The sequence below is a fragment of the Aethalodelphis obliquidens genome, unplaced genomic scaffold (assembly GCF_003676395.1).
Source record: "Aethalodelphis obliquidens isolate GAN/ISIS:26980383/991018 unplaced genomic scaffold, ASM367639v1 scaffold43, whole genome shotgun sequence".
Taxonomy (NCBI): Eukaryota; Metazoa; Chordata; class Mammalia; order Artiodactyla; family Delphinidae; genus Aethalodelphis; species Aethalodelphis obliquidens.
Window position 1 is genome coordinate 7,951,993 of NW_020837987.1, and position 21,375 is coordinate 7,973,367.

Below are 21,375 nucleotides of genomic sequence, written 5' to 3' on the forward strand. Positions count from 1 at the left end.
TGGGAGGGGCCTCGTGTTGAGTCTCTGAATGAGCAGGGCTGGTGACAGTTGTCAAAACACATGGTCCTTGGCCAGAGGCTCCTTGGAAGCCCCTCAGCCCCACATGGCCTCTGCCGGTACCCGGGTGCACATGGGCTCTTGCGCGTTCCTGGCTGTCGGCCCACCTCCACGCTGGGCCCTGCAGATTGACGAGGGCAGAGCGAGGGACTCCCGTGAGAAACAGGCGTGGGGTTTTTCCCAGATCTTGCTGCAGGGGCCTGTCTCCACAGAAGGCATCTGGGCACATGCACCTTTAACTGATGTGACGTGCACCCCTGGCGCTGAAGTCTGATAACACGCCCCAGCCAGCAGGGGGCTGAGTGGTGGTTACTACTCGGGCATTCTGTGCTCTGGTTTGGGGTTTGGGCTTCTTATCGACGGGCCTCTCCACCTGAAAAGGCCCCTTCGCCTTCCAGCACCCGCGTGCCCTGTGATCCTCCGGCAGTTCCTCCTCAGATGTGGTTGCCTAACCCTGGTGGGGGTGGGTGCCTGCCTCCCACTTGCCTTCCAGCCCCCTCTGAGATACACTGGATCTTAAGATGTGGAAGGGTGGGGCGTGGGATGTTCTCCAGGGAATAGAGGGTGTCTGGCCTCTAGGGAAACAGCATATATAGGGGTGCCACAAGGCTCGGAGGATCTGTGCGCCCGGCCTTTGGGGGAGGTGTTGCCACTGGGCTACTGGCAGTTCGAAGAGAGACTGACTTGAGCAAACCTTGAATTTACAGGAGGCTTGTTTTCCAACTGCTTTCCTGTCCCAAGTCATCTCTGTGCCAGTGATGGGGAAATCGCTGCCCCTGCCTGAGGGGAGGGGCAGGTGGAAGGGAGCCAGGGCCGTGGGGACCTGTGGTCTGCTCTGCCCGCTCAGGGGGATGGAGGGCTGGTGGGTCTGTCCAGAAGAACGTGTCCGCGGGAGCTGGACCCCTGCTTCTTGTTTCCATGCTCAGGACCCGGTTCCGTCAGCACCTTTGCCCGATGCGTGCAGTGGGCTCACTCAGGGTGTGGTGGGGCCAGCACTTGCTCTGAGGCTGGCCGACGTGGCTTCCAGTCCACGCTCTGCCACTCGTCACCTGGCTGACCAAGTGGTAGTCTGGTAACTGCCCTGAGCCTCAGTGTCCTCAGATCCACCTGCCTGGGTCGCTGTAAAGACCAGAAACAGTGTCATTGTTGATAAAAGGTGGGGCCCAGGACCTGGCCCTGAGCAAGGGCCCCGTGGCAGCCGTGCTGTCGCAGGGTCAGGGCTGTGACCTGGCCCTTTTGCTGGAGAGCCCTGACGAACACGCCAACCCTCCAAGCCATGCTCTCCTCTGCTTCCCCAGACCTTCACAGCCTGGTGCAACTCCCACCTGAGGAAGGCCGGCACGCAGATCGAGAACATCGACGAGGACTTCCGAGACGGGCTCAAGCTCATGCTCCTCCTGGAGGTCATTTCAGGTGAGGCCCCCTCCTGCGGGTGCCCACGGGGTGCTACCCACCCCGCCGTCCCGTTGCTGCTCAGGGAAGAGCGGGGCCTTTACCAGCTGCAGCAGCACTGCGCTGGCATGGGCCTGTTCTGGGGAGCAGCGGGGACCCTGAAGCTCCTCTCCCTCTCTTTCTCGGTGTTTGGCCCTCAGGGGAGCGGTTACCTAAGCCGGAGCGGGGCAAGATGAGAGTGCACAAAATCAACAATGTGAACAAGGCACTGGACTTCATCGCCAGCAAAGGAGTCAAGCTGGTCTCCATTGGGGCGGAAGGTGAGCTCAGATGGGGCCCGACCTCTGCCTTGGGAACAGAAGTTGTGTTGGTGGCAGAGAGAGCACTTGGGGGTGCCTAAAGCCCAGATACACCAAGCAGCGACCACAGTGACTGCCCTTGATGTGATGCTGGGCCCACAGACCTCCCTCCCTTCCCCCAAAGGATAATCCAGCCCAAGACCAGGAAATCCAGCTCACCCGGTCATGAGGGGCACAGGGGGAGGAATGGCTTTGACTTGGACCCCGGACACCCTCACTCGCCCTCCTGGTGCCGGGCCTGAGGGACACAGACCGACACGTGACACGGCATCTCTCTGAGCCAGCAGCACCTTCGCCCTTAGGCCCTGTCTGGTGTCTGCAGGCAGGAGCGCTCAGAGTAGGGGAGGGCGCTTGAGGCCCGGTGTCAGGGAGTGTAAGCCCAAAGGTCAGTGAGCAGACTTTGCTGGCTGCACAGCTTGGGAGAGTGTGGCCTCTTGACAGAATACCCGGGATCCTCTGCGCCCCGTGCGGGCACCTGGAACTGTGACCCTTGTCTCCGAGCCCTCCCTGGAGCAGCGGAGTGCCCTCCCTCCAGTGCAGGCTCTTGTCTCACAGACGCCTTTGGAGACCAGGCGAGGCCTGACAGAGCCCAGAAGCTCCCCATCAGCCTGGGCTCCCAGCTCTGGTCATTAATCAGAGCAGGGTTTCCTACACCCCCATATCCATGTTGTCCCAGCTTTTAGAAAAACAAAGAAAACTAATTGCCGCTAATGGCAGGGCTCCGAGAATTTGGCCAGGACTCCGGGCCAGAATGCGCATCCCGCGTTCCAGGGCTCTGCCCCAACCCGGGACCTCTCCAGGGAGCGCTGCCAAGCCTCGCATGCCACGGCTGAGGTGGTTGGTGTTTGCTTAAAAAAAAAAAAAATCAAAACCCTGAACTCAGTCAGACCCTGAGATTTTCTGTTCTTGCATGGCTCTTTCCTCCTGGCTCCCCTCCAGCCTTCCGCTTCTCACAGCTGCATTGATTTTGCTCAGATGCTAGCCTGTAAATACAGAAGGGGTTAGAGGAGAGACCCGTGGCAGTCATCAGTTTTCATCTGGAGAAAAACTCAGTCTAAAAATGTTTTCCGTTCATGCCCAAGCTGCTTCACTCCCAATCCCCGTGGCCGTCGGGCCTCTGGAGGACAGCCGACTGGAGCCGCTCCGAGGGCTTTGGGATACCTGAGCGCCCCAGTCCCCGCCCACCCCCAGCTCCCTGTCCCTCCACACCATCTAGGCAGTTGCAGGAACGTGGCTTCCTCGTGGGGGTTGTGAGAGGGGTTGGGAGTCGGAGGCACAGCTGCAGGTCCAAGAAGCAGCTGGTGGATGTGTCATGAGAGCGGCCGTCTTCCTCCCCTCACAGGGACTCTCTGAGTCCTCCGTGACCAGCTTGCTCGTGGAAGCGGCTGGGTATGGGCGCTGCGGCCTCCTCTCCAGCTTGTGTCCGTCCCCGGCTTTGGGGTGCCTGGCCCTCGGGGGGAACGCAGCGTAGATTTCCTGAATGAATCACCGCCCTCACCCCACGCTGGGAAGGCTCGGCCTCGTTTCCGGCCGTGGGGGTTCTTAACACTGGGAGAGAGCTGGACAGACAACGTGTCCTTCCCCTGCTTCCAGGCGGCCAGCTACGCATATCTCCTCTCCTGAAACCCTCAAGCCGAGAGGTGCCCTCGGCCGTCAGCCCATGGCTTCGCTGTGGGGAGCCTCTCCAGTGGCTAAAAGAGCACCCACCCTTTCCTAGCGAGCATGTCCTCGGGGAAGGCTGGGCCCCATCCTCTGGGGGACCATCGTGCCTCCTTCCCAGATCAAGCCCGCCTAGAGTTTTCTGTTCTCGAGGCTGGTGAGCAAGCTCTCTTGAAGTGTCCCCTCCATTCTCCGCATCCTCTCTCCTGCATCCGGTGTGTGAGAGGCGTGGGGGTGGCAGGCCTGAGAGGACCGCCAAAGGCGTGTTGGGCCCACGGGCCCCAGGAAGAGGCCGCTTGCATGCACCTCCCTCACCTGGCTGCAGACACACGGTGCCTGAGCGTTGCAGAAGTGGTTTTTCTCTTAAGCTGCTGAAGCTGAAGAACGTGTGGTCCAAACCCTTCTCTTTCACTCCCAGAAGTTTGGGAGAGAGGCTGGTTTTCGGTTAGTTAAAAAAGCACGCACTTATCAGCTGGACCTTGTGCTACCCACTCTCCCCTTCCTGCAGCACCGTGTCTTTCTCAAGGGCCGGGTCCAGGTGCTGGGGGTGCAGAGGTGATCACGAAGGCAGACAGTGAACAACTAGACAAACCAGCACATATCAGTGTGTGAGGGGAAGAGCAGGGTGCTGGGGAGAGAGGCACCGGGACGGTCAGGGAAGCCATTCTGGGGAGGTGACATATAAGCAGAGCCTTACAGGCTGGGAAGGACCAGCCATGTGAGGAAAGGGTCGAGGCGTGCGCTTTGTGGCGGGCCAGAAGGTGTGAGATCCTTAAAACAAGAGAGAGCTGGCTTGTTGAGAGGACGGAGCTGGAGAATGCTGGGGAGGGAGGTGGGAGTCACGCAGGGCAGGCCTTGTAAGCCAGACTCCAGAACACAAAGCAGGCGACCGACACAAATCCGGTGCACCTGTTCCAGTGAACACTGTGCCTGCCGCGTGGGGTGGATCGCAGTGGGGATGGAGGAGGCAGCACGGGAGGATCTGAGGGAGACGACGGTGGCTCGGACGAAGGTGGCGGCAGTGGGATTGGAAGGAAGTGGGCAGACTCTCAAGAGACATGCCCATAAGGTGTGGTGGGTCCTGGAAACGGAGGCCCAACACCTGGGACGAGGCTCAGCGGGGAGCAGTCCGTTGAGCTGGGTCAAGAGAATGAGCTGCCCAGAGAGGAAGAGGCCTGCGTGGCCGAGAATACACGGGGATGGAAGCCCGAAGGTGCCAGGCAGCAGAAGGCTTTAGGGACAGCACTTCCCGGAGTGTTCAGGGGACATCTTCTCCCAGTGAAGGTGGTGGAGGACAGGCCTAGGCAGCTCTTTCAGATGATTGGAGTTAATCTCTAGACAGGGCCGGGGGCCGCCTGGGGAGTCCCACTCTGGTTTTAACAACCCTCTTGCCCTCTGCCCCCTTTCCCTGCGTGCAGAGATTGTGGACGGCAACGCAAAGATGACCCTGGGAATGATCTGGACCATCATCCTCAGGTTCGCCATCCAGGACATCTCTGTGGAAGGTGAGAGCCAAGGACCTGCTCACGGGCAAAGAACAGCCTCTCCTCCCCACCCTGGTTCCACCCGAGCTGGGGGGACTTAGTTAGGATTTCGGGCTTTTTGTCTTCATGCTTTGAGGCTCTTTCTTGTGTCCAGACATCACTCAGATGCCCTGCCTGGGGGTGGTTAGTAGAGGTGCTGGCCCAGGCTGCAGGTGAAGGGTCCCCCCCGCAGCCGCCCATCTCAGTGGACCCTCACACCACCCTTGTCAAGTGTGGCCCCAATTTACAGTCAAGTAGCAAACTAGTGATAGAGTCAGGCCTGGCCTCGTTCTCCTGGGCGTCAGCACCTATGTTTCCACTCAGCCTCCCACCCTCGGACCTTGGCCTCCATGGACCTGGGGTTGGTCCAGGCCACCACAGGATGAGAAAAGCCACAGGGCCAGTGTGCAGAGGGGGCTCCTGGTGACAGACCACAGCAGGGAGCGCATCTATCTGGTCACTTGTAGCACTCCCAGTGTGTTGAGGACAGTCAGAGCTGTCCACGGGGAACGGACGGACCTCCTGGGGCCCTCCCTCCCTGCTTCCTCGAAGCTGCGGCCAGGTCTAGAGACCCTGAGTGGGCAGGCCCGCATCAGGGCTTGTTTGGCCGTGTGTCCTGCCAGCTAAAGGCACAGGCTTTGGGGTCAGAAACATGGCGCCGGTTCAGGCCCTCACACTGGCCTGTCACTGCCACTTCTGGGGTGACCCCAGGCAAGGGACTGCTCCTCGGGGCCTGGCGTGCTGTTAGGGCACTGCTGCTGCTCCGTCCAAGGGCCTCTCCCCCAGGTTCTGTGCGACCCTTATGCCCGAGCCGAAAGTGCAGTCCACCGGGGCTGGGTTCTGAGCGCTTAGTTTTGGGCCAGTGCTCACCATCCTCATGTGTTTTGCAGAGACCTCTGCCAAGGAAGGGCTCCTTCTCTGGTGCCAGAGAAAGACGGCCCCGTACAAGAACGTCAACGTGCAGAACTTCCACATCAGGTGAGCGCCGGCCAAAGCACCCGGCCCACATCATTCCCACTCTGCTTCCTGGGACCTGAGATGCGGTCCTCCCACCCTCTCTCTTTTCCTGTGGTGTTGTCATGGTCTGTGAGGTGCCAGCTCTCAGCGGCCCCTCCCCCTGCCACTGGCCCCCGTGAGCCCCTGGCAAGGTCCCTGCGTCCCCTGGGGGAGGCAGCAGTCACCTCGCCGTCCCAGGCTAAAGGCATTAAGGCCCGGCACTCTGGCAGGCCCTCTAGAATCTTCTTTTTCCCCAAGCAAGGTAACTCAGAAGCAACAACAAAGCTCTTCCTTTGTTTTGACCTCTCAAGAGGGACCTGCCATCCTTACGGTTGCTAGTGAATGTAGTGTTGGGAAAAATGTACTGTGTCCACTAGAGGAACAAGACTCGGCCTGCACGAGCCTGTTCTTCCTCGGTTGAGGGCGGGAAATGAGTGTGTCCATGAGGTGAGTGTGGTCAGTGCCACACAAGATCTGGGAGCGTGGCATGGCCCGGGGGTTAGGAGTGCAGGCTTTGGGGGCGGCCCCGAGGTCAGATCTGGTGTGACTCTGTGACCTCACCTCTCTGAGCCTCTGGTGTTCTCCTGGGGTGGATGGACCAGGGAGAGGGCACACGTAGGAATGAAGAACGGGGCTTCATGGGATCCACAGAGGTCCTACTGTGTCCTCAGGCTTCCTGGAGCCCTGGCACTGGACGTTGGGGACCATTGTGCTCTGCATTGAGAGCATTTGGTCCCTCCCTTGAGCTCCTCTGTGTGTTTCCTTCCTTTTCCTGCCACCAGCTGGCTGGTCCTCTGTGCATTTCTTTTTCTTTTTTTGGCTGCATTGGGTCTTAGTTGCCACACGTGGGATCTTTCCTTGTGGAGCGTGGGCTCAGTAGCTGTGGCCTGCGGGCTCAGTTGCTCTGAGGCATGTGGGATCTTAGTTCCCCGACCAGGGATCAAACCCGCGTCCCCTGCATTGGAAGGCGGATTCTTAACCACTGTGCCACCAGGGAAGTCCCTGTGCATTTCTACTCGTTTATTTATTCAATCACTAAATGTCTATGGAATGCCTACTCCATGCCAAGAGTGGGAATACAGCAGCACCAAAATAAAGTCCCCACGCTTGGAAGGTAACACCGCAGCAGGGGGACCAGTAGTTCACAAAGGCGTGAAGAAACCAACAGCGTAATTTCAGGTAGTGAGAGGAGTCATAGAAAGACGACAAAGTAGGATAAGGTGATAGAAAGTAACCGGAAGAGTACCACAGTCGGGGGCCGGGGGGGGGTCTTTCTAAGGAGGCGTCATTAACCTTGACCCATGAAAGAGCCAGTGTGACTAGTATGGACTGTGACCAGCTGTCACTCTCCTCTGAACAGAGCCCCTCGTGTCAAGCCACATCCCGGCATTTAGCCAGCCCACGGGTCAGGTCAGCTAAGGTGCAGAGGGCCTGCAGTGGCCTGCCCGGCTCAGTGGGGCCTTGCAGGGACAGTGCTCAGCAGGTCACAGCTACCCTGGTAATGAGCACTCAAAGCACTTGTCATTTGTCAGGTATCAGCCAAAGCCTCACATAGTTACTCATTTCATCCTCACAACAGCCCAATGAAGTGTAGGTACTGTATTATCCCCATTTTACGGATGTGGCAACTGAGGTAGCAGGAGATTATGGGACTTGCCCAAGGTCACACTGACAGCGAGTGGAAGGGCTGGGATTTCCCCCAGATGGTCTGGCTCCAGCAGCCAGGTTCACGGCCAGCCGGCCACACCGTCTGCCTACAGTGCCAGGCACACACTCTAAACCACCTCACTGAGTGGGAGTTAATCATTCCTGTGGGTGCCCACAGCCTGCAGCCCTCCCACGACGGTGGGGGGGCTCCACTCATAACCTTGGCCTTTCCATCCCCAGCTGGAAGGACGGTCTTGCTTTCAATGCCCTGATCCACCGGCACAGACCAGAGCTGATTGAGTACGACAAGCTGAGAAAGGTACGTGTCTCCTGCTCCCCTCAGTGGCCCACAGACACCCTGAGTCTGACCCTGGCTACGGGCCACCGCCCCCAAGCCCATCTGTTGCTGGCGTCCAGAGCTGGACTCTGTGCTCAGATGGGCAGACTGGGAGGGCCTTGTGCCAGCTGTCAGCAGACCCCAGGCTCGGTGGCTGATCTCCCCTCCTTTGCTCCCCTTGGGGACTGCCCTTCTCCCTCCTTGGTCATCGCAGCTACCTGGGGTTATTGTAGGGCCTGGCCGGCCATGCTTAATAGCCGCCCTTCCTTAACCCTCTAGATTCTGGAAGCATTTGGGGAGGGGTAAAGAATTCTAAACCATCACCGCCGGCAGCCCTGTCCCGTGCGGGGTTCTGTTGTATTTTGCCTGTACAGAGCGTGTAAGACCCAGGCTCTGCCCTCTAGGAGCTGCCAGCCTCGCGGGGAAGACAGGACAGTTGCGTCCAGAGCAAACCAGCCGTGCAGGGCCCTGTGCATGTGCTCAGGCTGCGTGGGAGTGGAGAGGGGATGGGGCCGGACAAATGCTCCAGAGGAAGGAAGGCACACCTGAGCTGGCCCGGTGGGGGCAGGGCCTCTGGGGAGGAGGCAGTTGAGGGCCAGAGAGCGGGCATCCCAGGTTGGGGAGGCACAGGCCTGCACTTAGCCCGTTCAGTCCGCAGTGAGTAATCGTATTGGGCTCTAGCTGGAAAGCCTAGGTGAAGGCACCTGAGGGAGGGTCAGGGTGAAGTGCCTTTCATTCTGTAAGCAGCGGGGCAGTTAGAGTAGGGAGGTTAGAACGGGGGCAGTTAGAGTAGGGAGGTTAGAACGTGGATGCACTCCGTTCCCTCTCTACCCCACCCCCCACGCCCAGGGCTCTCTCAGGTCTGGACCAGTGTGGGTTTCAGGGCAGGGGTCTTAATCTGGGGTCTGGGGATGGATGGAAATTCTAAGAAAAGAGCACGCCTGCATTGTCTCTGGAGAAAGGGTCCACAGTTCGCCCCACAAAGATTTCCAGAGGCATTCCTTTGGGTAGGAATTGACTTTAGCCGGGTGTCCCCCCTCCCCTCACTGATCCCTGCAGCAGCACAGGTGGCTGAGAACTGCCTGAAGGACCCTTTCCAGTCCTAGCCCTTCCCAAGATCCCTCCCTTCCGGGCCAGCCCTTGTTCCTTCTGCTTGTGCATCCTGCCCCTGACCAAGTTTCTCCTCCTTCCCTCACCTCCCTCCCCCAGGACGACCCCGTCACCAACCTGAACAATGCCTTTGAAGTGGCTGAGAAATACCTAGACATCCCCAAGATGTTGGATGCAGAGGGTAAGTACATCCCTTTTGTTCAGTCAGCACCCTGTTTTGTGGGCATGTCTTGCAGTAGCCTCAGGGAGCTGGCGGAGCCAGCCAGAACGCCTGAATGAATCAGCGTGAACTGGGGACAGTGGTGTCACCCAGGGAGCCAGAGCAGGAGCAGCCTGAGCAGCCAGGGGTGCAGGTGGTGGGGAAGAGGTCCTTGAAGGGTCAGCTCTCAGGGGCTGCCTCTTGGGCTGGGCCCAGGTGCCCTGCCTTCCTGACTGATCCCACCCCTCCCTCCGGAGGGGCGAGGGAGGTCGCCAGGAGGGTTGACTCCTGCAAACAACCAAGGCCTCTGCCTTCCCTGCCTGCCACAGCCTCGGAGTCTGGAGCCCACCAAAGTGGAGTGTTTTTTCCTTTTCCGGCTTTGCTCCTTTTCCCAGCCATGTACCACCCCCAGCCAGGACCCATGCCTCTGGCCTCTGGTGGCCTTTGGGGTTGACCGTCTAGCAGCCCCTTGAGGCCACTCTCAGAGAGAGGAAGTGGCCTCGTTTTAATCCATTTCCCACAGGCTTGGCCTTTCCAGTGACCATAGGGGATGGAGGGGCCAAGGGTGTGGCCAAGCCAAGCCCACTGGAGTCGCCAAGGGCCGTGGAATCAGCTCTGAGGGTCCTTCTCCCGGGATGGCTGTGGCCTTGGGAGCCTGTGGATCCAGTGGGTGACCGCCCCCGCCCCACCCGCCCCTGCTTGGGCAGTTTAACCCTTGTTGTTCACTTGCAGACATCGTGAACACGGCCCGGCCCGACGAGAAGGCCATAATGACCTATGTGTCCAGCTTCTACCATGCCTTTTCAGGAGCGCAGAAGGTACCGGGCAGGGCCAGGCAGGCCCACCTCGCTGCCACTGCCCAATGCCGCTGCTGCCTCTCGCCTCCCGTGCTCACCTCATTTCTCTTGCAGACGGCAGCGGTCTCTCTCCGACTGGAAGCCACCCCTTGACTCCTTGGCACCTCCGCCCATTCAGTCCTTGCCCACACTGTCTATCAAGGGCCTGACCTGTGCCAGGCTCTGTTCCAGGCACTTAGGATATAGTCAGTGACTGAGTCAGGCACGGTCCCTGCTCTCATGGAGCTTACATTCTAGTGGGCAAGGCAGACAACAGGCGTGTCCACAGATAGAGTAATTTCATGTGATAAGTGCAGTCGAGAGCATGGGACAGGATGGTGGGATGGGGAAGCGTGGGGGCTGCTTCGCTGGGGCTGTCAGGGGAGGCAAGGTGAGCAGGAGCTGCCTGGTGAAGATCTGTAGGAAAAGTGTTCCAGGTAGAGGGGGGAGCAAGTGCGAAGGCCCTGAGGTGTAAATAAGCATGGCTTTTTCAAGGAATGGCTGGAGAAGAGTAGGAGAGGGGAGGAAAATGAGGTCGGAAAACGTGACGGGCCCAGGCCGTGCAGGACCATCGTAGTCTGGGATCCGGAGTTTGGGTTTTATTCTGGGGACATCAGGAGACCACCAGGGGTTTATGCTAAGGTGGTAGGTGGTCACACCGGACAGGATCTTGCTTATGTTTCCAGGAAGATCAAATAACACCTGATCCTTCCAGCCCTAAACAAGGCTTCCTTGCTAGTGTTTCACAAACTCAGGCCTGGTTCGAAAAGGAATCCATCTTATTCAGACCCTCCCCCTTCCCCTCTACAAAACCCCGGCAAGACATGCCCACCCAGGCCGGAGCCAGGGTCTGGCTTCCAGTCCAGAGCAAGCGCTGTTCCTCCGCATGAACCTCGGGCCTCGGCCGGCCTTCCTGCGTCTTTCACTCTCTCCTGCCTCTCTCTCTCTCTCTCTCTCTCTGCGCAGATATTGTAGGCACTCTGAGGCCAGATGAGAAAGCCATCATGACTTACGTGTCCTGCTTCTACCACGCTTTCTCGGGGGCTCAAAAGGTGAGCTGGGGCGGGAGCACCCTCACTGCTGTGGCTGGAGACTCGCCCTTGCCACCCCTCCACCCCCACGTCCCCCTGCCCGGGCTGCGGCCTGAGGACCGACCCAGTCTGGCAGGTTCCTGTGACTGTGGGCCTCCATTGCCACCACCGAGCCGGTGCTGGCCCAGTGTCGAGACACCACAGGTAGTCTCTCTGTGAATACCGCCCACTCTGTGAGATGGGTGGTGGCACCCTGGTTTCTCAGACAAGGCAGCTGAATCCCAGTGTCACCTTAGATGGCAGAGCGCAGCTTGGGCCTGTGCTGCTCTGCTTGGCCGCCCCGCCCTTTCCGTGATCCGTGCCGGCCACCTGCCTGCTGCGCTGGCTGTGCCTCTGCCCGGAGCATTGGCTTTGCTGCCCCTCTCTGCAGCTCTGTCCCCTCCCAAAGGCCCCAGGAAAGGCTCTGGGCCTGCTCCTGCTGACCCAGATCGTCAGGCCGCTGTCCCCAGCAGCCCCGCGGACACAGATAGGGCCGTCAGAAGTGTCTGCTCCCAGGAGCGGCCCTCCCCGAGCCTGGCTGACCTCACGTGTCCCCCGCTGCGCCTGTCAGGAGCCCTCTGCTTCCACAGGATGGTGCCCAGCTGCCCCCACGTGGAGGCCTGGCCGGCTCTGTCCCCTCCACTTGCCTCCTGGGTGTCTGGTCTTGGCCAGCGGTGTATTCCCAGCAGCTTGATCTTGTGTCACCGTTGGCAGTTGGGCAGGGAGGAGAGCAAGAAGAAATGAGCTCTCATTTATTGAGCACTTACTGCATGCAAGGGACTGCTCCGAGGACTCCATGTGCACAGGCTCTAAGAGTCCCCTGCACACCCCCGGGAGGGGTGGGTGCCGTTATCCCCATTTACAAGAGGAGGACACTGAAGTCACGGGGCGGGGACTTTGCTGCCTCCTTCAGAGCCTCAAGGCCAGTGGGGGCCTTCCTACGGGCCATCTGCTTGGGCCGCCTCTCAGCAGTGTGACCTCGGATAAGTCTCTTCACCTCCGTTCTCCCACGTGGAAAACGTGGAGCAGGCTAGTACCCGTCTCAGGGCTGTCCTGAGGATGAAGTGAGCTCATGCGGGTGAAGAGCTCAGGACGGTGCCTGGCCCCTTAAGCGCCCCGCCCGCGGCCCGGCAGTCAGAGTGGCCCGCCTCTGCCCGCCGTGCCACTTCCCGTGCCACCTCCCCGGCAGGTGGTCGGAGCTCGTGTTCGGAGTGTTCTGTGGGGGGGCACAGGAAGGGAGAGTGGAGGGGACCCCTCACCCTAGCAGGAAGGCGGGGGGGGGGGTGGGCGGTGATAGATTCCTCGCCACAAACCCCAACTAACAGCACGTTTGTGTTGGCCTCACCCCTCCACGGGCCCCAAGCCAGCCTCGCTGCCCACCACACTGCCCTCGAGGGAGTGTCTTCTCTCTGCCCAAACTGCCCCCTCATGCTTAGAGCTGAGCTCTGGTGTGGGGGACCGGAGGCCTTGAGGCATCTGTGGGAGGGGATACTGGCAGGAAAGCCCAGGTCAGAGCATTTGGGAGTCTTTGAGGCAGCTGGGCCCCTCTCGTGAGGGAGGAAATAAAGGCCGGCCTATTGGGAGCTGCCCGTCACCAAGGGACGTGCAGGATCCAGGCCTCTCCGGCTATGAGCCCAGCTTCCCCCGGCCCGTGTTTACTTCCCAGGACATCCTTGTAATGCTTTTATTATTGTGGCTGTCTTTTCCCCAGAGGTTCAATCCAGTCTCTTAAAAGAGTGCTCTCTGGGTTTTGTTTTGTTTCATGAATGCAAGGGCAACCCTAGCCCTAGCACCAAGTTTGCCCGTTCTCTCCTGATAGTTTATTTCTAGTCACTAAAGCATTTGCTCCTTGTTCCTTTGCTCACTCATTCATTCATCAACTCTTGAGTACCTCAAACACGCCAAGCCCTGAGCTGGGTGCCAGGAACTCAGTGGTGAACCAAAACACTTGTGACCAGCAGCCCGCACCTTCGCGGGCCTGCACAGCGCAGTGGAGCTGAGCTTGGGGCGCCGGTTGTCTCTCCAGATTTGGGGTCAGGGACTCACGTCCGCGACTCCCCCACAAGCTGCGATCTTGGCTCTGCTTCCTGCACTCACTAGGGGCTGGGTGTTCATTGGCCGAGGCCCTCGGGAACCTCACCTCTGAGGAGCACTGCCTGTGGCCGTCGGCCTGTGTCCTGCAGCATGAAGCAGGGTGTGTGTGTGTGTGTGTGTGCACCACTCTCAGCTGGTCCCCCACTCACCTCCCCACCTGTCCCAGAGCAGCGTGTGGAAGTGGGAGGCTGGGCGTCAGTGCCTGCAGCTAGCCAGGTCTGGAGCCACCCCCAAGCCTCTCTGTTTTCCTTCCCCGCCACTCTGTAGACCCTCCTCACTATTTCTGTTCCTGTTCTGTTGCCGTTTCAACTCTTCTTCTTGGACCCTTTCTGTGCTTCCTGAAAGGTACCTGGTCTCTGTGTGGCATCCCTCACCCTCCTTCTCCTGTCCTTGCATTTTCCCCCCAGCAGGACAAAGCAGGACATTGTCCTGTAGTTCTGGGCAGAGACTAGTCACTGTCTGCACCGCTCCCTACTCTCCGAAGCCCTGGCTCCCCTCCGCCCTGTGCATCGTGACTTCCGCCCTCTGAGCCTTCAGCAGCCTCCTCGAGGGGAGGATTAGGAAGGGGCCGGGCATGCTCTGCCTGCGCACTGACCACCAGACTTCTCTGGGGGGCGCCAGCCCCCCCCCCCCCCCGCCCGCCGCCACAGCTCTCTGGCGCTCGGCCTTCCCCGCGGTCTCCCTTCCCAGCCAAGGGGAGGGTCCTTAGCCTAGCGGAGGACCCTACCCAGCCTCACCCAACCCTCCTCTTGGAGGGCCTGTGAGTCCGTTTCCCCCACAGTGGGTGAGCGTACGGCTCCCTAGTCCCCTTCAGCACCTCCACGGTCCAAGTCGAGAGAGCCCACAGGCCCAGCTCCCCTGGCGGGGGCCTCAGCAGTAAGCTTTGGGGGCCCCGGAAAGGCCTGTCGGGACACAGCCACTCGGCCCCATCTTGCTGAAGCTGTGCTTCCTCTCCTTCCCTCCTTGGGGACTTCTGTGTGGGCCATGGATGAGCCAGCTTTCGGGGGACGTGCCTGTCAGGAGGGAGGGTCAGCAGCCCCCAGGCAGCCCTGACTGTGTGCTTTCCCCTCCCCTGCCCCAGGCTGAGACTGCTGCCAACCGGATTTGCAAGGTGCTGGCTGTCAACCAGGAGAATGAACACCTGATGGAAGATTATGAGAGGCTGGCCAGCGACGTGAGTGTGTCACTCCCCCCTGCCCTGGTGGCCCCCGCCAGCGCTGAAAGATTAGGTCACCTCTTGTTACTCTCTGCCAAAGGTCATGGGACATCTGCAGAGGGGAGAGCAGGGATGGCAGCGAGACTTTCTAGAAAAGGTCGTAAGGTTATATAGGCTGTGGAGTTTGACCAAGCCAGTATGTGACCTTTCGGGTTGATTTTACAGGACTAAGGGGTCAGACTGCTGTGTCACTATGCTGGCTGGCTTCTGGGGTCTCGAGCTTGGGTTTCTACAGAAGATAACTCAAGGACAGCGTTTTCTGAACACTCAGCTGCATTAGAATCAGCTGGGGAGCTTTTTAAAAATTTTTGTTCCCATGCCCCACCCATGGAGAGACTGATTCCGTAGGATGGAGAGAGACCCAAGAGCTGATATGGTGACAGGACAGCAGTTTGTCATGTCAGGCCCCCGTGCAAGCACTTCACGAACAGGATCTACCATCTCCGCAACAGCCCTGTTAGGAGGGAACTCCTATTACCCCCTTTTCCAAGTGAGGAAACAGGCCCAGAGAGGGTCAGGCACAAACCCACCACCATGCGGCTTGGTGGGACGGAGGTTCAAACCCAGGCAGCCCTGCTCCGGAACCTGAACCCGGACCATCAGTTGGGAATGTGGGTGTTCAGTACATCTCTCCTAGATTCTCCCCTCTATTTTTAAAATTTCCACATTAAAAAAAAATAAAAACATCTACGCTCCCCAAGAGGAGTAGTTTGACTGCTCTTCTAGACCAGTGGTTCCCAGACTTCGAGATTTCACAGACCAGGAAAATTTGGGAAAGTATTTGCCAGCCAACCTAGAGTGGTGACCTTCTTATTTTGCCAAGTTAAGGATATTTTTAAAAGAAAAGGCTACCGTTTGTTACCACCATCATGTCTAACACCTAAGAAAGATTAAAAGGTTGTATCTTAGGATCCCGGCCCTTCCCAAGGGAGGGCAGTTAGCATCACGCACCAAGATGTCAACACACACGGAGACCTTTGTCCTTGGTTTTCTCATCCTGCCAGAGGTTGGCATTTGGGAACCACTTCCCCGAGCCTATCTGTGCTGGACAGTACTCGATTTTCCCCTCCTAGGATTGTTCTAGAATGTCCAGTTTGTTTGCTTGTTTGTACCCTGGTCTCACTCCAACAAAGACATGAGTGGCCCATACAGGTCACTTTCTGTTTCAGTTGTACTTTATAATTTTCTGTGTCCCAGGGCCCACGCATGGCACTGACCACCCGAGAGTGAGCTAGGCGTGCAGTCAGCCCTGCCCTTGAGGCGGCACAGTCAGTGACCAGGACACAGTGAGGCTCTCAGTGTGAAGCTCGGTGCAGATGGCGACAGCGGGCTCTCATGGGGGTGCAATGGGGGCGGCCATCCAGGAGGGGCGTCTGAATTGAGGCTGCCCCGCTTAGATGAGGGAAGGAAGGCCAAAAGCAAAGGCAGGAGCAGGAAGTAGCCAGAGAACAGCCCCGTGGTTCAGAGGGGGCACGTGTTCCCAGAATTCCTGGTCATGGGATTCCCATCAGGAATCATGGAAAAGTCGAGCTGGGGAGCAGGGGTGATTCCCCAAGATGGGGCCCTCGGAGATCCAGGTCCCCTGTGCCCATGAGCCGGGGGCGGCCCTATCTGTGCTCAGAGGGTCCCCTGCAGAGGCCACCGCAGCTTCTTGTGGGCCCACAGCTCCTGGAGTGGATCCGGCGCACCATCCCCTGGCTGGAGGACCGCGTGCCCCAGAAGACCATCCAGGAGATGCAGCAGAAGCTGGAGGACTTCCGCGACTACCGGCGCGTCCATAAGCCGCCCAAGGTGCAGGAGAAGTGCCAGCTGGAGATCAACTTCAACACGCTGCAGACCAAGCTGCGCCTCAGCAACCGGCCCGCCTTCATGCCCTCCGAGGGCAGGATGGTCTCGGTGAGTGCCGGGGGCTGAGGGTGGGCCGGGGCCCAGGAGGTGTGTGGGGCTGCAGGTTCCCTGTGAGGGAACAGCTGAGGGGCAGCTGCTCACCGCCCACAGGCTTATTTCCCCAGCATGGTCTTTCTTAACTGAAATGCACAGCTTTCGGAGTGCAGAGTGCAGTGGGGCATGCACTGGACACTTCACTGTGTTCCTTCTCCCCCCATCACTCCCCAGACCTTTACACCCATCCCCAAACCACACCATAGTTTGTGTGGAATTGTTTGAATTTGGACCCTCATTTGGCTGTGACTCCAGGACCTCCAGTGCTTGAGGCCCCTTCTCAGGGGAGGGACAGTATTCACTGGACAGTCACCTTCTGACTCCCAGTGCCCCGTATGGCATTCGTTCATTTTCACTCATTCATTTACTCCAAAAGTATTGACCGCACCTGCCATGTGCTGGGCCCTGTCCAGACACGCAGATACAGCCAAGCCGGGGAGAGATGTGACCCCGGCCCATTTCTGCTGCCTTCCCGTCATCATCAGGGTGGTAACCTTCAGGGAGGCATTGCCCTGCTGCGTGCCCCAGCTCCCTGTGGTAGCCCTGCCCTCTCCCGCCCCCACAGGACATCAACAACGGCTGGCAGCACCTGGAGCAGGCCGAGAAGGGCTACGAGGAGTGGCTGCTGAACGAGATCCGCAGGCTGGAGCGGCTCGACCACCTGGCGGAGAAGTTCCGGCAGAAGGCCTCCATCCACGAGGCCTGGACCGACGGTACGACCCTCCCGGCTCCCTCCCTCCTTTCTTGTCTCTCAGAGACACACACGTGTACACACACACACACACACACACGTGTACACACACACACACACACACACACACACACACACACACCCTCCTGCCTGCATAGCGTCTGTTTGTCAGACCCCCTTTCCTGCTGCCTGGGAACACGCATGTCACAAATGCCGCTGTGGGTCCATCCAGCCCCAGGCAGCAAGGAACAGTTTGGGGCCAGGTCTGCCCGATCTGCCCTGGCCTCAGAGATTACTTACAGGTGGACTGCTTCCTGGGTCATGGACCCTGTGCCAGCTGCACAGGGTCGTGGCCCCTGTCCCGGTCACTATGCCACGTCTCCCCTGAGTATGGCGGCCCTCCAGGCCAGGGCGGGCGTGGGGGTATGCTCTCCCCTCCGTGGCAGCCTGGGTTCACACCCTGCCTTCCGTGCCCAACACCCTTTGAGACTGTGGACTTCACACTGAAGAGCCAGTGCTGGATGGTCTGTGGTCCCGAGCATGGTCCTTAGAACGGGCCAGGGAGCCGCCTCCCGGCCCTGCTGCCCGACTTGCACCTGCTGCTCACTGACCACCAGCCACGCGCCCTTCGGTATGGCCCGCCGTGGGAGCTCCTTCTCACCCCTGCCCTGTCCCGGTGCCTCCCCCGGGGGCCCCTCCCACAAGGGCAGCGGTGATTCCGGCTTCTCCGCAGCTTTGCAGTGCCTGTTCCCTTGGCTTGGGATGTGGAATTCCATCACGTCCCTGGCCCTCGGTCGGGACCCACACCACGGCTGAGATTCTGCATCCCAGGGGCCCAAAAGCTTTCGGGAAACGGCCAGCGCCTTCCACTGGGCTCCCACCCTCCCACTTCCGGCTGCCTCCTGCACTCCCTGCCCTGGCCCTCCTGCCACCACTCTGCCTAGCTGGTCTCACACTTCCTTGCATTGGTCAGTGCAGTTTTTCATCCCTCCCAGCCTCCCAGGTCCCCATGAGATCCTCACTGAGCCCCTGGGGGCTCCTCTGGCCCCACCCACCCAGCTATTGGGCAGGCTGCCGCAACCCTGGTCAGTCGCTGAGACCCACCCAGAGGCACCCATACGGAGCCTGCCCCACCCTTGCCGGCACGCGGATACGCAGCTCTGCAGGGTCCGCAGACCTGGGCCTGTGTCACCTGTGTCCCCAGCCGCAGCCTGGCTAATGCCCTCCTCACATTAGCTCAGGCCAGCTGCTCTCCAGCGGCAGCTTCCAGATGCAGAGCAATACCCTGACCCCTCCTCTGCCAGGGAAGGAATGCAGAGGAGGGGAAGCCAGAAGGCGAGGCGAGGACAGGGTAGCCTGGGCCAGGGACGCAGGCACCTCCCTCTGCCCCACAGAAATGGCGCCTGTGGGCTCTGCCCCCGCAAACCTGAGGGAGGGGGTGTTGGCATTTAGTTTATTCGTTTGTTCTTCATTCATTCATTCAACAAACACCTCTTGAGCCTCTTCGCTGTGCTCAGCAGTTTCCAGGTAGGTGAGGTCCCTGCCCAGGGAACTGCAGATTTTGACATCTTTCTTGTCAAGGGGCCCTTGGACATGTAAGTGGATTTTACAGCACCCGGTCCCACGCTTGGACTGAGCTGCCTCCTGTCATTATCCACGTGTTGTAGCCCCATCATCCTTTCTTAGGCTCCTGTGTCCTCCCTGTGGATTTCCCTTCTGGGGGCCTCTTATCAGCCCTCCAGCCTCTCTCCTGGGGCTCCAGGAGGCCCTGAGAAGATGGTCTCCTGAGGCCGAGGGGTGTGGGTGTGACGGCCCACCAGAGCTCCTTCCCTGGGAACCACTTTGGCCGGCCTTCACCCGAAGGCATTTAGGAGAAGTGGCCCAGTCTTTAGCCAGGGCCCAACTCCACACGCCCCTGCCCCACCCCAACCTCCCCACAGGCACTTTGGCATCTGGCCCTGCCCCTTGCATTAGCCCGGAGTGCCCAGGCAGGCCTGTCCACTCTCATTCCCAAGGCCTGAAGCCTCTGTCCTCTGAACCACCCAATTATGCAGAACAGGAGGACAGACCAGCCTCCCGACCCCTCTACCCCCCTGGAAGCCGGGTGTAGCAGCCTCCTCACCTGTGGGGTTGGGGGGCAGAGGACGGGCTGAGCCACCATCACTGTGCCCCCTCACCATCCCTACAGCCTGCAGGAGTGAGCACCCATGTGGGTGCTTCTCACAGGGTCTCAGATTGTCTGGGGGAAAAGCAAAAATGAGCCCCCATCCCCCCCCTCAGCCTGGCTGCCCCTTGGCCTGGGTCCCAGGCAGCCGTGGCTGTGGCCCCCTCCTCCCGATTCTTCCCAGCACACCCCTGGCAGCTCCCTTGCTGAAACTCTGCTGAGGCAGAAAAGTGGTAACCTACTATTTCTGGTTCCCACCCTTGGGAGAAAGCAATTTGGAGAAGGGAATTGCAAGCTTGCCTTTGTGGTTGAGCCTGCTGCCCCGGGGCTGGAGTGGCAGGGCCAGTGCACTCGGTCTCCCAGGCTGACACCTCCTGTCCGCCAGTGCCAGGCCCTGTCCATGGGGTGGCTGAGATGCAGATGGAACTGGCTGGTGCCCGGCCTTCTCAACATCCCCTCATTGAGGTTTTAACCTTGGGCTGGCACTGGCCACATTTACAGGGGAAGAACAGGTGGGGAGAAGCTGTCTGCCATCCCCTGCTCTAGGCAGGCAGCTGTTGGTTGGATTTCCTGGTGCCAGCTGAGGGGGTCTCTGAGCTGCCGCTCCGGGGTAGCCGGAGGTAGCTTTAGGGGTTGGGGTTCCCAGCCACCTTTCCCGGCCAGCGTTTCCCCCTTGGTTCTTAGCAGTACCTTACTGTGCTTGCAGGGCTCACTTGAGCTTCTGTCCTGGGGTGTATAATTAGCAAGGCTCCAGGACTGATAGCAGTGTTCCTCCCTTCCTTCAAAGGGCCCGACAATGGGCCCTGCCTCGCTGCACATGGAAAGCCCTTAGGATAGTGTGGAGCAATAGGTGTGTGATAGGACTCCCACACCGAGGGGGCCTGGCGCCCAAGTGCCAGGGGTCAGGCTCCTGGGAGAGCCCTGACTCAGACTTCCCCTTCCCCCCACTGCTGAGGCACGGCTGCAACGCCAGCTGCTTCTCCAGACCACAGCGGTCCGCAGGTAGGTGTCCACATTTCCAGCCCTGGTAGCACAATCCAAATTCTTACCGTCTACCAATAAAGGATACTAAGTTTAGAACCCACAGCTTGAATTGGGATATGTCTCAGGCCCACCAGCCCCACAGTGTCTCCCAGCTCCATCCAGGATCTAGTTGGGCATAGAGATTCCTGCAAAGGGCAAGGAAAAAGGCTCTGGAGGTTTCTAGCTTTCACGGCACCATCCTCGGCAAGGCAGGGCGTGGGGTCCACACCCCGTCTCCCTCCCTCTGGCGCTGTTGACGAAGCACCCCTTGCCCTCCGCCCCCCCCCCCCCCCAGGGAAGGAGGTGATGCTGAAGCACCGGGACTATGAGACGGCCACCCTGTCGGACATCAAAGCCCTCATCCGCAAGCACGAGGCCTTCGAGAGCGACCTGGCCGCGCACCAGGACCGCGTGGAGCAGATCGCCGCCATCGCCCAGGAGCTCAAGTACGTGTGGGCTCGTGGTTCCCCGTCACCTGCTTCCCCTCCAGCACCCAGTCCAGAGCAGTGGTGGGGCAGTGGTGGAATGCCGTCCCCCAGCCCTTTCCACCCTCACACCCTCCTTTCAGATGCCAGGGAAGAGCCTTACAGGATGATGCCTTTTGCCCACCTTGTCTTTACCCCAGATGAGAAACAGTGGGATCTAGATTCTCCAGCAGAAGGGGGGTCTCTGACCCCTTGTCCTGATTCCTCAGGCTGTTGGGGTCCCTGGGGCTCCCCCTCCTCTGCCTGCCACACCAAGGAGACCCCCTGGCCCCCTGATGTGGTGGGCGGCCTAGCCCACACTGCTCCCACCCCCTGCTCCCTGAGGGAATCTGGCTGCACAGAGAGCCCATTGTTTTGCCCGGCCCCTTCCCTCTCCTGCTCAGAATACACTTATTGTAAGAGCTTCCAGGCAGTCGGTTCTCTGCCCTCCCTTCCCTACCCCAGTCAGATAAACTTGTGCACACAATTAGTACACTGAACCTCCAGAGCCAGTGAAAGGGGCCTTATTCCACCAGCGCAGCGGCCATCAGCAAGCAGGGCCCAGGGAGTGGGAGGCCCAGGCCATGACTTCATGGA

The 21,375-nt window shown here is 59.5% G+C and overlaps 1 protein-coding gene across 5 annotated transcripts in view; it reads left to right on the plus strand.

The window, feature by feature from the left end:
- Positions 1-21,375, plus strand: part of ACTN4 (actinin alpha 4) — a 71,660-nt gene that overhangs the window by 42,501 nt on the left and 7,784 nt on the right. For 3 of the 5 annotated variants that reach the window (XM_027079450.1, XM_027079454.1, XM_027079452.1), the window contains exons 2-12: positions 1,356-1,470; positions 1,650-1,769; positions 4,886-4,972; positions 5,881-5,968; positions 7,874-7,952; positions 9,180-9,261; positions 10,012-10,097; positions 14,361-14,453; positions 16,161-16,391; positions 17,002-17,149; positions 20,610-20,760. In XM_027079450.1, coding sequence (XP_026935251.1) covers positions 1,356-1,470; positions 1,650-1,769; positions 4,886-4,972; positions 5,881-5,968; positions 7,874-7,952; positions 9,180-9,261; positions 10,012-10,097; positions 14,361-14,453; positions 16,161-16,391; positions 17,002-17,149; positions 20,610-20,760 — 1,280 coding nt within the window. Of the gene's footprint in view, positions 1-1,355; positions 1,471-1,649; positions 1,770-4,885; positions 4,973-5,880; positions 5,969-7,873; positions 7,953-9,179; positions 9,262-10,011; positions 10,098-11,081; positions 11,168-14,360; positions 14,454-16,160; positions 16,392-17,001; positions 17,150-20,609; positions 20,761-21,375 lie in introns of all 5 variants that reach the window. The other 2 variants (XM_027079453.1, XM_027079451.1) reach the window with 1 other exon arrangement.